Source organism: Arachis stenosperma, chromosome 2 (genome assembly GCF_014773155.1).
Source record: "Arachis stenosperma cultivar V10309 chromosome 2, arast.V10309.gnm1.PFL2, whole genome shotgun sequence".
Classification (NCBI taxonomy): domain Eukaryota; kingdom Viridiplantae; phylum Streptophyta; class Magnoliopsida; order Fabales; family Fabaceae; genus Arachis; species Arachis stenosperma.
The window spans coordinates 34290319-34307696 of record NC_080378.1 but is presented as its reverse complement, the minus strand read 5'-3'; the positions used below and the strand labels follow the sequence as shown (position 1 = coordinate 34307696).

General features: G+C 31.5%; 1 protein-coding gene across 1 annotated transcript; it reads left to right on the top strand.

Annotated features, from left to right (window-relative positions):
* The first annotated feature begins 10966 nt into the window (after positions 1-10966).
* Positions 10967-11434, top strand: LOC130962789 (protein MAIN-LIKE 2-like). Its single transcript, XM_057888956.1, has 2 exons — positions 10967-11003; positions 11085-11434. Exons 1-2 carry the CDS (start codon positions 10967-10969, stop codon positions 11432-11434), a joined length of 387 nt encoding a protein of 128 aa, XP_057744939.1.
* The last annotated feature ends 5944 nt before the right edge of the window (positions 11435-17378 follow it).

The window sequence follows — 17378 nt, the reverse complement described above, 5'->3', positions numbered from 1 at the left end:
TCGCCCCACCGAAACCCGCCAAAATCCATTTTTAAATTTGGCGGTCTCAAATTTTTAGTCCACCCTGCCCTTTTTGACGGATTACGTGGGCTGACCTGACGGGTTTCATCCCGTTTACCACCCCCTAGTCCCCATCTGTTTTCGCGTGGCAGGTTGTAAGAATTTCAAGGTCTCCATCTAACCCTAAATCACAGTAATTTTCGCAAATACATGTTTTCGCTGTTTTTATGATCATCCCTATTGATAGCATTCGTTGGCTTGTGATGTGGAGCTATTTCAATCACTCGGTAAATTCTTAGATAATCAAAATTTAGGATATATGATATATCCCTTTTTTATAAAGTCACATATATTCTTATTATAACAATATTAATAGGAGATAAATGGATAAACACTAAACTATTTTTTGGATATAAGATGGAAAATAAGAGGAAAGAAAATGGAAAGAAAAAAATGAGAGGAAAGAAAAATGAAAAGAAAAATATATTTTTGTGTTGTTTAGATGAAGAAAAAATAAATGGAAAGAAAATAGAAGAAAATTTTTCTTTTACTTGGATGAAAGAAAAAGTAAGAAAAGATATAATGGAGTAAAATTACATTAATATTTTTATATATTATATATAAATTATAATTTAAAGGGTAACTATATACTTTTACCCATGTTTGCACTTCTCCGTAAGTTTTTCGCAACTTTGAAAATTTACATGAGTTTTACATACACCTTTTTTTTCATTCAATTTCTTTGTTGATCCAAACAATGAAAAATTAATTTTTTCATCCATTTTCTTTTCTAGCATTTTATTTTCTTATAAATTCTTGTAATTCAAACAATACATAAATAAGTCACATTTTTCATATATATAACAATAACTAATATCATATATTATAACTTGTAAAATCATAATTATTTTGTCGATTTTTAGCAAATCGATGGTGGTTTGATATCTAATGGTCTGGAAGCGAAGCCTACTCCTTTTTGTGAGTACCAGTTTTATTTTGCATCAAAATTCATGCCTTTGACAGTGGCAAAGTAGAAAAAACCAAGATTTGCAGAAATTTGAAATGACAATAAAACATAAAAGATTTGAATAAAAGGGAAATCGAATTACAGAAAGGAAAAGTGTTTGGAAGGTAAAGGGCAAGTAAAAAAGGTAAAGACTGAAAAGGATAAAAGTTGCTGAATTTAAAGGAATCGAAATGACATTGCAAAGAAGATAAATTGAATGAAAAGAAAAGTTGCAGAAAATTTAAATGAAAAGTAATGACATGGAAGGAATCATTCAAAGAAAAAGACTCTTGACTGACTCAGAAAGTCGCTGGGGATGTGAGTGTGGGTATTTTCTCTGAAAAGATTTCAACCTTTGTTCCTTCGATCTTTCACGTATTTATAGAAGTCTTCAATCAAATTCAGATATAACTTCCACGTGCGTTAATCCTTGAATAACTGTTCCCGCTCTCCTTGAGTGTCGTCTGTAACTACCACTAACCATCTTCACTTATTAACTTTTTTACTTCTTCGATTGCTTCACTCTTTCTTGATGAGTCCTAGTCGATCAAAATCATCTCCTTCATCGATTGACCATCTTCGATGAATCCTATGTAGTTAATCTTCACTTCTTTTTTCAACTAACAAATTGCTTTAGAGATTGAAGCTTTTACCTTCGATTTGGTTTTCTGTCTACCATCTTCGACACCAGTAATCTCTTCTTCGATCAGCTGACCTCCGTCGAGTCTGCCTCTTCAATTTTCAAATCGATTAATAGAGAGTACCTAACGGAGTACTTCATTAGCTCCAATCCAAAGTTAATTCTGACATATATTTGGAGGTTCATCGATTCTAATATTTTGGTACTTGGCAATGATCGAAGTCTAATTTGTCGAACATTGACTTCTCAAAGAATTCAATAACATCTTTATCGAAAATATTATTTTCTATATAACAATAATATTTTGAGAAGTGATGTATAGATAACTTAAATACTGATACGTTTAAAAAATAAAAAATAAATACAAATATAAAAAAATTGCATGTTGATCCATAAGATTTTTTTTAATTTGTCCATAGCTTACGATTAAAAATACAAAAATTATATATATGTTATTTATCTTATATATATTTTTTTATAAGACTTATAATTTTTTTATTGATAATGTTAGTGGTTATAGAAAAATTTTTATTTTTAAATAAACTTATAAAAAAAGTAAAAACAAAATTGGTTGCAATTTTTCTGATCATTTATTTAGTTTTTATTTTAAATTAAAATTAAATTATATATTTAATTTATATTTGCTTGTTTATCCTAATGATTATATATAATAAATAATATATTTAAGTATGTTTTGAAAGAAACAATTGAATTTTATATAATTGAATTTTTATATAATTTTATAGATAATATATTTAAATTTAAATGTTCATAAATTAATTTATTTTTGTTAAAGTGACTTATGCAATAAAAAATTCATAAAAAATTTCATATATTAAAGTAGAAAATAATCTATTTATGAATAAAAAATTAAAAGGTTATTCTTAAAAGTTGAATATGCAGATAAAAAAATAAATTATAACTTATAAAAATTATCTCTAGAATTTATTACAATAATTAGTAAAATTGTAAAAATTATGTATCTATATAAATTAAATTATATTAAATTATAAGATATATATATATATATATAGAACCAAGAGGTTACCCGCCAAAAACTAAACAAAACCACATTAATTTATATTAATAATTAATTAATTTTAAATTTTTTAAATTTAAAATTTTAAAAATTTTAAATTGATTAAGTAAACCTAATTAAAACCTATAAAAACCTTTCTCTTCTCTCTCACATTAACCTACCCACCTCCAACAATCACACACACACACCCCTCTCTCTCACTGTGAGACATGATTATTATAAGTCTTTTTAGAATAAATTAAACAGAACAACATATAATAATAAAGAAACAATCAAATCTAAAAAAGTTGTAGAACACCTATCATACACTACGACTGTTAACATTGAAGAAATTTTAACAATTTATTTTTTTATTAGCTATCTTTTTTATCTACTCTGCACTTTATCTATAAATATGTTAAGAACTAAACTTATGCTTCAACCTTTTAAAATCTCATATATTACAACTTCTACCAATTCTTATTTATGACTGTGTTTAATAGAAGTGTCTAATAAAAATGTCTTTTTATAACTGTGTCTAATGGAAGAGTCTTATATATATATATATATATATATATATATATATATATATATATATATATATTGAATGTGTCTCCTTATACATGTGTTTAAAATATAATAATTAATTATTGTTTACAATAAATTGACAGATATCCTATACTTTTTCATCAACTTTATATCTATAAAAGCTAAGACACCTTCTATATCTCAACAAAGGAAACGTGATAAGTTTTATAAATTTTATTTTATGTGTTTAATATTCTATATTCATAACATTATTAGATACCTCTTAAATACTTATTGATTTAAGCGTCCAAATATATTTTACATGTATACCCCATTTTTTCTCGATCACTCTAAGCATAAGCGTTGAAGAGCTTCTAACAAAGAACTCTCTAACTGAGTTATTATAACTCAGAGTCATCACTTCATTTCAACTACGTACTCTATGAAAAAAAACCTTCAAACAATGAATCACATCCTCAAAAAGACTATAAGTCAAAAAAATGTTACCGACAATGGAACAACTTATATATTCTCTCTTCATTTACAACTTCAATTTCACCATTTTTTTACTACACAAGTTTATTATTTTTTTCTTTTTTTTTTTTTTACTGTCATTTTATGGTTTTAAATTTGTTGAATATATCTCGATTCAATAATGGAAATGCATCCTTCAACTTTTAGACTACCTACCTGTCACTTAATTTGTCAAATTTATGTTAGCAAAAAGTTATGAACAGCTGGTGAAGCCAAACAGTTAGAAAAGGGAAAATAAAATCATTCTCTTGTTAACATAAAGTTTCTCATGAAAGCATACTCGAACCTAACACACCCCACATATAGAAGGAAGAATAATAATTAATACGAAGTTATCATCTTATTGGACATAAATTCTAAATAAAAATCTGGTATAGGAATATGCAATTATTAATTATAAACCATTTGGGTTTGACTTAATTAATTGATTAATTGATTAGTAATCGTACATGACAAAAATTAATACTAGATTTCTAAGAGTTAGGCACTATAGATAGATCTTAAGCATGCTTTTGTGGAATTGATTAAGATGGTTAACAGAAATCTTAGTGGTTTTCATCCTAATCTTGCCAATTCAAGTTATGGCATCTTATAAATTCATGCATGCAGCATGAAAGTTTCTACAACGGTAGGTTTCGTGCATTTTCACATTTTGTGTCCGTCAATGGCAATGTGCCCAAGTGTGATAAGTTAATTACTAACTTACATTCTCAATTAATTAAGTTGTATATAATAATATACTAGTAAAAAGTAGTTATCATAATTCTTTGGTCCTACACCACATTAACTAATTAATTAACCAAATTGCTTTCTATATATTATATAAGCTTCATGCAATTTGTTTACAGGTTTACAAAATATATGTTTTTTCCACTCTCAAAGTTTATTAGCTGTGTTATGAATATTTAAATATAAATGCTCTCATCATCAATACTAATTTAGTAAAGAATTGATTAGAGAGAATTATTTATAAATGTTATTTGATTGAGAAAATGATATTTTTTATTTATAAAATATTTATATTTTTTTAAGATTAGATTAACATATTTAACTAAAATATTTTTTAACAATATATATATATATATATATATATATATATATATATATATATATAATAAATCTAGTAGCCAATCATGCTAAAATTATCTTTAGTTTGTACTTTCTGCTTTATTCATCTTATCTTGAATATTAAATTCTCACCAACTATGTATATATCAAGAGGGAAAAAGAAAAGAAAGATAATTGTTAACTTTAGCAGTACTCTTAATCATAATAAATTTGTATTAGGAGTAGAAATATCTTAGATATATAGTGTTTGGTTAAAAAAATAAGATGGTATTTGTTATCGTTTGAATCAAGTCATAATTGGCGCTTAAAGGATAAATTTCTCAACAAGCTAATTCTAGAACTTTATCAACATGAATATTATCTTCCTCTCTATCCCTCCCTCTTGGATATTACATTCCCCCCCCCCCCCTCCCCCGGCCTCCTTCCCGCTTAAGAAATTCGGTCCCCGAATTTTGAATTTCTTTCATAATTATCTTTAGACTCCAATAGAAAGGACGGTGGTTAATCTCGTTTGTTTGTAGGTTTCGAGTAAGAGCAAAGGTTTATCCCGCTTACGTGTTTATCTGCATTCTCTGTGATTATGTTTTGTTGGATGTAGGAAATATAGTAGGGCACTAATCCTTCGATGTATTTTTTTTCATGTTTTTTCTCTGTCTGCAAGGTGTAGGGCACTAATCCCTCAATTTATTTTCTTTAATGACTGCCTCCAGGAGAAGGTGGTAAGACACATTCCCTTGATTGTAATGCTTCCTGGGGATGTATAAAAGAGAGACATCAAAATTCAGGTTAGCTATCGGGTTTGTAAAGTTCTGGTAGTTTAACCGACATGCGAGTTCATGGTCAGTAGAACAGGCATACATCATATACATCTACGTGAAATTGGTTGAGTGTGCATATTGTATTTGGTTTGCCTATGTGATTACTTCTGTTTAACTACTAACTGCCATAATTGATGTAGTTGCTCTTGAATGTGTTTGAACTTCTTACCTGTGCTTGCTACTAACTAAACTGAATTGATGATTATCGGCACACTGTGATATTGAGAACAAACTGATATTATTGAGATTGGATTTTGATAATGATGATTGTTTGACATTGAACAAAGACGATGATGATTTACTTAAAACAAATGAGACTAGAGGTAAATATATAACTGAGGTTTAGAATGATAATTCTGTTTGGATTTAGTAGAACCCTAGACTTGAATCTAGTGTGTTTGGAGATTAGAATTGTCTAGCGGATTTTTGTAGTTTTACATAATCTCTATTTAAAATTATTACTCTACTAAAAACCTTCGAGTTCTCATCCGATGTCGTATTTTGTTGATTTTTTATATATAAAATGTGATGCATCTCACTGAACGTGCAGGACTCCTTTTAGCAAAAACAAAGATTTTACTTTTGGATTTATTTTAAATTACATAGTATTATTCTCCACTTTTGAATATGTATTTATATATCCCTTTTAGAGATTATGTACTTTGGAGAAATAGGTTATATCTAACTTTTTTTCGCTGGTTGAGACTAGTACTTTATGTATTTTATTTTTGGATCTTATATATATATTATCTCTTTTGTTTGGGTATACCGATGCCTTCTTATCTTTAATGCAATGCTTCGCATGTGATGACGATTGTTGCTTTTATTTATCCTCCTTTCACTAGCTCCTAATTATATATATCTTTATTTTTCAAAATACTATGTATGTAAATTTTTATTTACACGTCGTAATATTTCGTCACCTTTGACTTACGATTGCAGCATAAAATCTTATGTGATAGGGTGTTACAGATTGTTCATTGGATTAAGGATAAAAAATTGTGCTAAGATCTAGACGAATACCTAACACTCGCTGAAAAAAATTTAAAAAATGAGAGGTGAACTGATATCCGCAATTTAAAATAATGGACATTAAAATTTTATGTAACTTAATTATCTCATCAACATAAAATTGAACATACCGAACTACACTAAAAATTATTTTTACCAAAAAAAAATGAACTGACTTCGTCATTATATTTATAATTACCCAAATTAAATCAAAATCCTTAAAGTTACGAGATAAACTTATTACGAAATCTATCATAATTCTTTTTTATTTTTATTGAGAGATTTTAATTTGTTGTAATAGTCCAACAAGTTAAGTCTTTAATATTCAGCTTTATCCTGTTGATAAATTAAGCAATAGGAAACAAAAATTTTTATGTCGTTCTTCATATTTTTTCACCAAAATAATTATTTCATATATATATATATATATATATCGAAAACAAGAGATGTGCTTTTATTGTCTATTAAGACAAACACCAAACACTGCTTGTAAACAATTACAAAAACCACAAAACATATATATATTGACACTTGGCTGATTACGTATATTTTAATATATTATTTTAATAAAAATACTATTTATTGTTTATTTTGTTTGATAGTGATTTAAAAATAAATATTGATAACAAAATAATAAAAATGTAATATATTTAAATATATATCAATTTATAAAAATGATTAATATTTTACCGATTTTTGTGGCAAATTATCCGACAGTAATTATTTACTTTTATATAAAAAATAAATTCTGTCACATATTACTGTCGAAATTAAAATAAAAATCTAACGGTAAAAATAAACTAATTTGTCATTTCAAAAGTATTCGTCGAACCAAAAAAATCCAACAGTAGAATTTAACATTAAATAAAAAAAAATCAGCTGAAAACCATTCTTTCATCCTTTATAAAGTAACATTTTGTATTTCAGAAAAAAAAAAATCTTAGTCATTCAATTTAATAAAATATAAGAAAATTAGAGAAAAACAATATATATATATATATAAGATAAAATTGATTTATACCATAAACTAAATAAGAATTTTACTAATATATAAGCTATTATTTTTAATCATGCTATTATGGTTTTGGTGGGGCTTTCAAGCCTCTTTGCCTTCACACGCTTCCAAGAAGAGCCATTTGATTAAAGAACACAGACATAGAAGTTCATGAATCATTGTGATGATGCCATAAAGAATTTGCTTTAGCAACTTTAATTTAATCTCAAGTTGTTATGTAGACTACAGTTATTTTTTCTTGTTATAATGTCTTTTTCATTGGATCCATTGAGACAACACTGAAACCAAAGATGTCCCCCTACCTTAAAAGAAATGAAGCTATTAAGAGTGGAAATTAAATGCAGCATAGAGGCTTATTAATACAACACCACCAATCATAAGAAATACTTTTTTTCTATTTTCGGAAAAACACATATTTTAAAATATTTATAGTTAATTAATTATATATATTTAATTATTACTATAATATACCTTAAATGTAATAATTAATATATATAAAGGTATCCAAATCATAATCTAGTAGTGTAACAAGTCAATATTCCTAACCAAAGTTTGGTCCCATGATTTGTTAACAACCAAATTTAACTTCTTGTAATATTTGTGCAACGATTCATTGATTCTAACATGTTTAACAAGTCAAAAACTTGCATTATAAGTTCCTTCACACATTACAATGAATGATGAGACTAAAGTATATATTTTCTTCACCGTTGAAACTCTTTTCTCCTCAATCTCCTTCTAAAAGGGAAGAATCAAATGAAGATAAAGTAAAAAAAGATAACAACAATAAAAAAAATAAATAAATAAAAAGGTTAGGAACCCCACCCACCGGTGTGCCCTTTCTTTGCTTTTTTGACTTTGATGTCTTTTTAATTCAAATATAAAAAATTATTCATCACAATGTTTATTCGGTTGTTCCTCGGACGTAAAATTTGATAACTTTTCTACGTGTATAATTTTCATACAAAGCCAAGACTTCTACTGTATCCGAAGCTTAACGAAACAATTACCTACGCGAATTTATTTTTGAATAATGGATAATATTGATTAGAGTAAAGTATCGGTTTTGTCTCAAATGTTTTAAGTAAGTTTTAAAGTTGTCTCTAACATTTCAATCGTCCTATTTAAGTCCTTAACATTTTAAAACGGACTCAATGTTGTTCTGCCGTTAGAGATCCGTTAACAGAATTGATGGCGGGATAAAATTGAGACAATTTTGAAACGTTAGGGACTTAAATAGGACGAAAATGTTGGGGACAAAAATGATACATAGAAATAAATTTTAATTTTATCCTTCAATAATATCAATTTTTTACTATACATAGTATTCAATTATTTTTTAATCACATCTAAGTAAATTACAGTTAATCATATTACTTTCATTTTAAATAAATTAATTTTTTTATAATTTTACTCTTAAAGATTTTTAGTTATCATGAAATGTTTGTAGAATGACTAGTATATAAACTTGTAGAAAAGAAAAAAAATAATATATACACAGTAAAATATAAATTATATCTTTTGTCTCTAATGTATCAAAATTCTTTAAAAATATAAAAAAATAAGTTTATTTAAAATAAAATTAATGTGATTAAGTATAATTTATTTAGATGTAACTAAAAAATAATTGAATACTATGTACAGTAAAAAATTAATATTATTAAAAGATAAAATTAAATTAAAATTTATTTTTATATATTCTTTTTGTCCCTAACGTTTTCGTCCTATTTAAGTCTCTAACGTTTCAAAATCGTCTCAATTTTGTCCCGCTGTCAATTCTGTTAACGAATCCTTAACGGCAGGACAACAATGAGTCAATTTTAAAACGTTAGGAACTTAAATAAGACGATTAAAACATTAAGAACAATTTTAGAACTTACCCCAAATATTGGGAACAAAAACAATACTTTACCCTATTTATTATTATACTTATTAGATACTATAACTAAAATGATTTTATGAACCAAGATAATCTATTTTATTTAGAATATATTAAAAGGTTACTTTTGTATATAATATTTTGCAATATTTCAAGCCTATGGTTAATTAGTTAAAATTATAAAAAAATCAAGCTCATAATTATAAGTTTCAGCATATAATTTGTTTAATTTAAATATTTATTTTATGCTAAATTAAAATGTTATTTTATCTAAAGTTTTGTGGGAAAAAAATAGTGAAAAGATAAAATTTTATTTTCTAATTTTATACTTTCAGTTTTTTTTAAATAATAAATATTAAAAATAAAAACAATATATATATAGACCTAATGTCTATAAATTAGTTTTAGCTTAAAATATCAAGTTTTGATTATAATATTTTTTTCAATGAAAATTAAAAAAATGTATTAATTCCCATAATACGCATGCATAGAAAATGTTTTGAAAATGTGTAGCGCTAGGCACATGCGAAATGAATTTACCCTCCAATTCAATTGGGCCGTCCGCGAAAAGGCTCTGCCATGGCAGGTTGAAAAGTTGTGCTCTGAAATCGTTGCTGGCAACCACAAAATGGAGCATATCACGGATGGCGCACATGAATCTGACCACATCAAAAGGCAGCATCCACGAATTGGATCCAAAACGTTAGCGGCGCAGACGAAATGGCCAACTCGTGTTTGGAGGCCACGAAATGAGTAGTCAAAGCTGCAAGTTTTCAGTAATTAGCAGTCTCCATACTAGCCATGCATTGGTTGAGTTGGGTGGCAAGGGACACAAGGGAAGGGACTTGGGATGCGTATAAAAGGGTGAAAGGGGAGGGGACCAAGTGAGTCATTCGGTTGAAAGAGAAAGTGAGTTTAATAAAAAAGAGTGGTGGTAAAAAAATTTGTGCTATGGCTTTAATGTTTTGAATTGTGTTTGAAAAAAAAATTAATGAGTGAGCGTAGGTTTAATGTGGAAAAGAATCTTAATCGGTTGAACGAATTTTATATTGCCACACATTTGCTTCATAAGGTTAGTTTTAGTCATTAAGGTGATTGATGTTATTAGTATTTTTGTTAGAACTAATTTTGTTGACAAATAATTTTGGTTAGAGTATTTTTAAATATATTTTTTGTGTTTTTCTTCTGTTGCAGCCCACACGTGTTCTCACTCGTCATGGCACACTGGTTGATGTTTTCATGTTGGATCCGACAGATCTAAGCATGGAAATTAGGCGGTAGAGGCTTGAGCCTTACCTAAGACGATTAGGCTTTTATCATGTTTCTTTAATAAAGCGGTTCGAGTATGACAATCCACTTATAAGCGTCTTTGTCGAACGTTGGCATCCCGAAACTCACACATTTCACCTCCCTTGGAGTGAGTGTACCATAACTCTAGCGGATGTTGCAATGCAGTTAGGACTACCTATTGATGGCGGTCCTATCAGTGATACTTTGAGATCATGAAACAAGTTCTACCGGAGAGATATTTGGCAATTGTGTCAAGAACTTCATGGTGATATTCCAGCCGGCCATGTCGGGACAACAAAGTTCAACATAAAGTTGAAATGGCTTAGGAATCGTTTTCAACAGATGCTGCTTGATTTACAAGACAATGCCCTCATTCAGTATGCACATTGTTACATCTTGTACTTGTTGGGAGGCGTGCTACTATCGGACAAGGTCAACAACACTGTACATGTTCGATATCTTCCACTATTGGCTGATTATGATGCCATCAGTACTTATATTTGGGGTAGCACTGTTCTTTATTGGCTATATCGAGCTATGTGCTTTGCAACGGATTACAATGTCGAGGATATGGCTGGGTGTCATACATTAATTATGTCATGGATATACTACAGACTACCTTTCTAGGCACCGAATGTGACAATGCCATATAGTTTTCTGTTAGCTACGAAGTATGTTATCATATGGTGTTACATTTTTCATGTTGTTATGTTTTGATTTATCCTTTAAGTTTGAAAATAGATTTATTTCAACGTTGTTTTTGTCCACTAGGTGGGCGGATAAGAAGGGACAGAATGACTATGCATAGCAACGCCTCTTGAGGCACTGCCTAAGGTTGGACAATCTACAAGTGGATGAGGTAGGTGGAAGTCATTATTAAAGTGTTTTTAAGAACTTCTTCTATACCTGTAGTGACAAGACTACCTTTATGTGTAGTTTAACTGGTTGCCGTACATGTATCCTCGCATTCTGTCTAGAGTGCCTGTTGAATTTCTCGACCACCCACACGGAGATTTCTATACAGCGGTGGTGCCGCTCATATTTTTCAAGTGGATTGAGATTTTTAATGTTGATAGAGTGTTGCATCAATTTCAAGGAAAGCAAGGACCTTTAAAACCTCCGCTGAATATTGATACCTTCCATCGACAATCGACCCGCAATGATGATGGATGGTGGCCCATCCGCCTATCCGCATGGTTTGAGGTATGGGCTAACCGATATACTGGGCCTGTCCACCGCAGCATGCTCAATTTCTTGGAGATTACTACTACCCTCAACCTATTGTGGCAGGAGACCCCCCACAGCTAGCTTTCATGCAGCAATTTGTGCCATATCAGAGTAGCTACAAGGTTGGTGGTTCATCCCAAGGGGGTACACATGATTTGATTGATTTTATGGACAGAGTTGGATGGACAAATTTATCGTAATTATTTGATAGGTTGGACCATTTCATCCCTCAGCAATCATCCTCACATACGCCAACAGATCTTGGTCTTACCCTGCCCCGGTCCCATACCAACACTCAGCCTGCTGTGGTAGGGAGAAGGTTCACATCGATCGGTGACACAGCCGGATCTGTGCTCTGACCGTACGATGCTACGCAGATGCAAACCCGACGTCTATCTTACGCAGGGGCTGATGCTAACATGGATGATGACGTGGGTCATGCTGGTCGTCCCTGTCGTAATATTCGAGCTTCTGCTTGTGGGACAGGTGACAGATTGGGACATGAGCACCATTAGTTGTGTGTCTTATTTATTTAATATTGTGTACTTACATTTAATGCATTTAGTTTCCTTTTGCTTGAGTATCTACTATTTTCTGTTGTGTTAGTCATTTCTTGTTGTTGTATTTCTTTCCATTTTAGCTTTATGTTGTATCCATCGTTTGTCGTTGAATTTTATATTGTGTCCTTAACTTAATGTGATTGATGTACGTAGTTTTAGTAACGATGGTTTCTCATGTACTAACAATAACGAAATAAAGCAAACAACAGTGCGACATAAAATGAAATAAAGTAACAACACACAGTTTACATAATTTGGCACAAAGTTAACCAAATAGCGAATTAAACTAAGTAGGAATACATGAAAAGTTGGAATACTAAATGGCAGAAATATGTGGACACTGTCGCCACGTATGCTCTGGTTGCTTGCAAAGTCCACATCGCTTACCTAGGTCCGGCTCAACCTCATCCATCTCATTCCAAATCCTTGTAGACACTAAACGCCCTTCCATTGTACGGCGTAGGTGGGGGTTGGGACGTACTTGTTGTCCTTCGTACGACGGCCACATCTCTTCGTCCAGCATTGGTGGGAATTCTATCTCGTAGAATCAAAACACGTTCTCAATCCGATACACTCTCTCTACATATTGCTGCCAGTCAAGTCTTGCAAATGCGCATGCAAGCAAAGCATGAGCACAAGGTAGTGCAACGCTTGGAAGTAACTAGAGTCACATCTGCGATGCTCTAAGTAAACGTGAAACCTAGACTGTACCCCTACCGTTGCTATCTCATCCACTATGAATATTGAAGTCAATCTGCCGTACGACGTCACAAGCATCTGAGAATTTCCCTCACGGTTTGCTAGTGTCGCTTTCTGCAGGAAATGCGAAAAAACTTGACCGCATGTGATCTGTGCTTGAGCTTGTTGACCCTTGTTCACATATAATTCATTAAGGTGATGGTAGGTAGACTTGACAATTGCATAGACCAGGAGATTTCTAGTACCCTTGAGGACGGAGTTGATACACTCAAAAAAATTAGTTGTCATGTGACCATATCGACGACCGTCATCACAGTGCTGTAGTCATTTAGGTGGCTCTAACCCTCGGATCTAAGCCATCATCTGCGGAGATGTGACCGGATCTTCGTTGCTGATTAACTCCAAAGAGTATTGCGCCTGCTCTTGCGTCTTAGAATATGCTGCATTGACCAGGTGTCTTTTAGCTTTCTTACTCTTGAAACATGTTGCAAAGTTAGAGGCAATATGTCATGCACAGTAAACATTGTGTTCCCATCCAAAACCATCCTTCTTTAAAGCTGCCTTTATTATTACATGCCTATCAGAGATAAGTAGAATTCCCGGTTGAGTAGCTATATGCCTCTTCAAATTAGTAAGGAAAAAGTACCATGAATCTGTATTCTCTCTTTCCACAATCGCAAAAGCGATGGGCAGAATGTTGTTATTCCCGTCCTGTGCTATGCCCATAAGAAGGGTCCCACGTACTTACCATATAAGTGCATTCTGTCCACTGAGACCAGTGGCTTATAATGTTTGAAGACTTCAACACACGACAAAAACGACCAGAAAACCTGATGAAACATGACACTGTCATGGTCTAGAGTATTGCCGACAGAGTGTGGTCACACTTGTAGGTCAACAATTGTCCCTGGTATGAAAATGCTTACTTAGTAACACATATAAATGACTAAAACCACAATCAATAACAAAGACAAATATGTGTGACATGCTAGTTATACCTGGGATGAAAGCTTGCAGGGCATTAAAGTATCTCCGTAGCTGGTTGTATGACTCGTCCCAATCACCATAGATTTTGGCAATTGCCTTTTGCTTCACATGCCAAATCTTCTTGTATGGAACCTTGTACCTGTATGCTAACTCGATTGATCCTTGCAACACCTTTACGCAAATGGTCGCATCAGCATGCACCATGGAAAATATATGCTGGAAAATGACATTGCTATTAAGTTGAGCATGATCTTGAGACATTGAATTTTCCAAGCAACTATGAGGCCCTTGGTATTTTCGAATTTCCCGAAATCTGGAAGACCTAGTCTTTGCGACCCGTACCATCCAACGACATTGGTCCCCAAACTACTTGCATCGACATACATGCCTACTTTGGTCTGACTCTACCACCTTGTATTTCTCACTCCTGGAGATTTTATAGTTCTTAACAGTAAGCATCATTGTTTTCCTATTGAGAAACTTCAACCCATTCTCGAGCTCCATCTCTCCTAACAAAGCATAACTGCTCGGTCTGTCTTCTGCAGTAGTCAAATTCATTGCTTCAAGATTTAAAGATAGATAGTATGCTAGCGTGTTGCTGAATACACCCCCCCCCCCGCCCCACCTCCCGATTCGACATTAATTGTAGGAACTGTCTCGCGATAAAGTGGCTGGGTTTCGGGAATAGCTTCTTCTTTGTCACCGCTAAAGTCTTCGATCTCATCTTCATCAAACGTTTCTGCCATACCATCATGATGACCTCCTTCAAATACAACAAGATTGAAAGGGGAGAGGCGTGCATGACGATCATCGGTAGTCTGTTTTGGCGTCACAAATGAGTTAAAGGTTGGACTACGGGCGCAACCCATATCCCGACCCAAAACGAAATCTGCTGATCCCAAATTTCTAACACCCTCTACATTATTAGAACTAAGTGAGCTTTCACTAATATCTTGAAGATGCTTTCAATCAGCGATGATAAGAAAACATCATCGAAACATGCTGATTAGATTTAATTTGCATTTTCTGATATGTAAATGAGTTGGCTATTGAAACTGATTTCCTGTAAGTCAACTTTGTGATTTTCTTTTTTCCAACCATTCCAGTATTCATGAGAATCAAATTCTTCAGCTCTTGCAACAATGTCTGTGGAGGAATCATTATCCAAATCGGTCTTCACAAACAAATGTAATACCTTTTACCGTGTGAGAAACTTTCCCATTCGGATATTTGATCACATAGATGTTTTCAGAAGACAAACACACAGCAAAACCAGCATTCACAATATTTAAGAGAGAAATAAAGTAAAGACGTTAAAGAGAGATTTCAGAGTTGGAAGAGAGTATGGGAGAATGGCTGCTTCTGTGAATGGTGACGCACTTGTTGGCACAAGCATTTATATAGAAAAATTCAGAACCAATTTTGCATGCGGTACACCTTAAGTGTACCATTTCGTGTGCGGTACACATGATATGGGCTCCATTTTGTGGTAGCCTCACCAGAAGTACCCATTTCATTGGCACCAGGCACAAAATGGCCTCCCCCCATTTCGCTGGAGTCGGGCCAGACATGGCTCTGCTCCTGTCAGTTCCAATTCGCGTGCGCCCCTCCTGAGATGACGACTAAATCCATTTCGCAAATGCTTCCCACGAAATGACCCTGTGCATTTTCGTAAAGCTTTCTCTGCATGCGTATTATGGGAATTAATATATTTTATTTACTTATTTATATAAAAAGCCCTTATTTATAAGGTAATGTCCATAATGATCCCTGAAATTTCCAATGTGCTTCAGTTCAACCCCTTATTTTATAAAATAACCAAATAAGTCCCTTAAGCTTCAAAACATGAATCTTTGTTAGTCTCTTTGCCAACTAACGTTAAAAGTATGCTGACGTGTACTGTTGTCTACCACCTTGGCTACCCAGCAATATCCTAAACAACATTGTTCTATGGGTTATCGAATGGGAATCATTTATCTTCATCTTCATCCTCGTCTTCATAACCTATCCTTTGTGCTTCTTTCAACTAGGACCATACCTACTTACTCTCTTCCTTTTCTCCGATTCAATTCCTTTAATTCTCAACTAAACCGGCCTCCCTCTCCACTACACCAAGTAAGGTGATTTGTTACGGTTAAAACTGTGGTTAAATTTCAATAAAACCATAACTAATATATATTAGCCATGAAAAAAGAACCGTGGGTATTAAAGGTGTCGTAGTCTCAATTTGGTATGGTTTTGGGGCTATTAACCACGATTTTATAAACCGTAGAGACCTTTACATAGCCACGATTTATACGATATTGCCCACACTTGTGACAGTGACTATATATTGTTAAGCAAAACAAAAAGAGTTATTTTGCCATAATTTATCTGTGCCTAATTTGGATAGACTGGACTTTTTAGCCACGTCTTTTTTATGGTTAATATTGGTGGATTTTTTAGCCACATTATTCTCGTAATTAAGTTGCACTATTTTGTCACGGTTAATTTACACTATTTTGCCATATTTTTTGGTCGTGGCTAACCTAAAAATTGATTTTTATATTTTTTACGAATTTGTAGCCTTTGCCGTAATTTAATTGTGACTAATTAAGAGCGTCATAATTATTAACATAATTTGCATAGCTACAAATTGGATATATATTTTAGTTTGTGCAGTATTATAATAAATAAAAAAAAGAAAGAGACACAACACTAAAAATAATTAGTATTTATAAATATCAGCAAGAAAAAATATAATACTAATTCAGTACTAAAGTTTTACATAATAATAAATAAGTTAACTCTAATATAATCTAAACTAAACTACATTTAAAATTAAAATAAAGATTATAAATTGAGTGTGTCTAATAAATTTGTTTTATAAGATACACTCATTTACTAAAAATAAATTATTTTATTATTTGTTAGATTTAAAAAAAATAGAATAAAAAAATAAATTTTTTGTATAATTTAATACTCACTATATATCTTTATAAGTACTATATTCTAACTTATAATTTAATCTCATTTTTAATAATAAACATAAATGCAGAACTCATTATAAATATACTTATCTTTTTAAAAACTATATTATGAAATTATAAATTAAATTT

Bases quoted from the DNA above. Each gene is read 5' to 3' on its own strand.
- LOC130962789 (XM_057888956.1), top strand. From the start codon at position 10,967: ATGCAGTTAGGACTACCTATTGATGGCGGTCCTATCA. The intron at 11,004-11,084 runs GTGATACTTTGA...GTGATATTCCAG, and splicing joins TATTGATGGCGGTCCTATCA to CCGGCCATGTCGGGACAACA.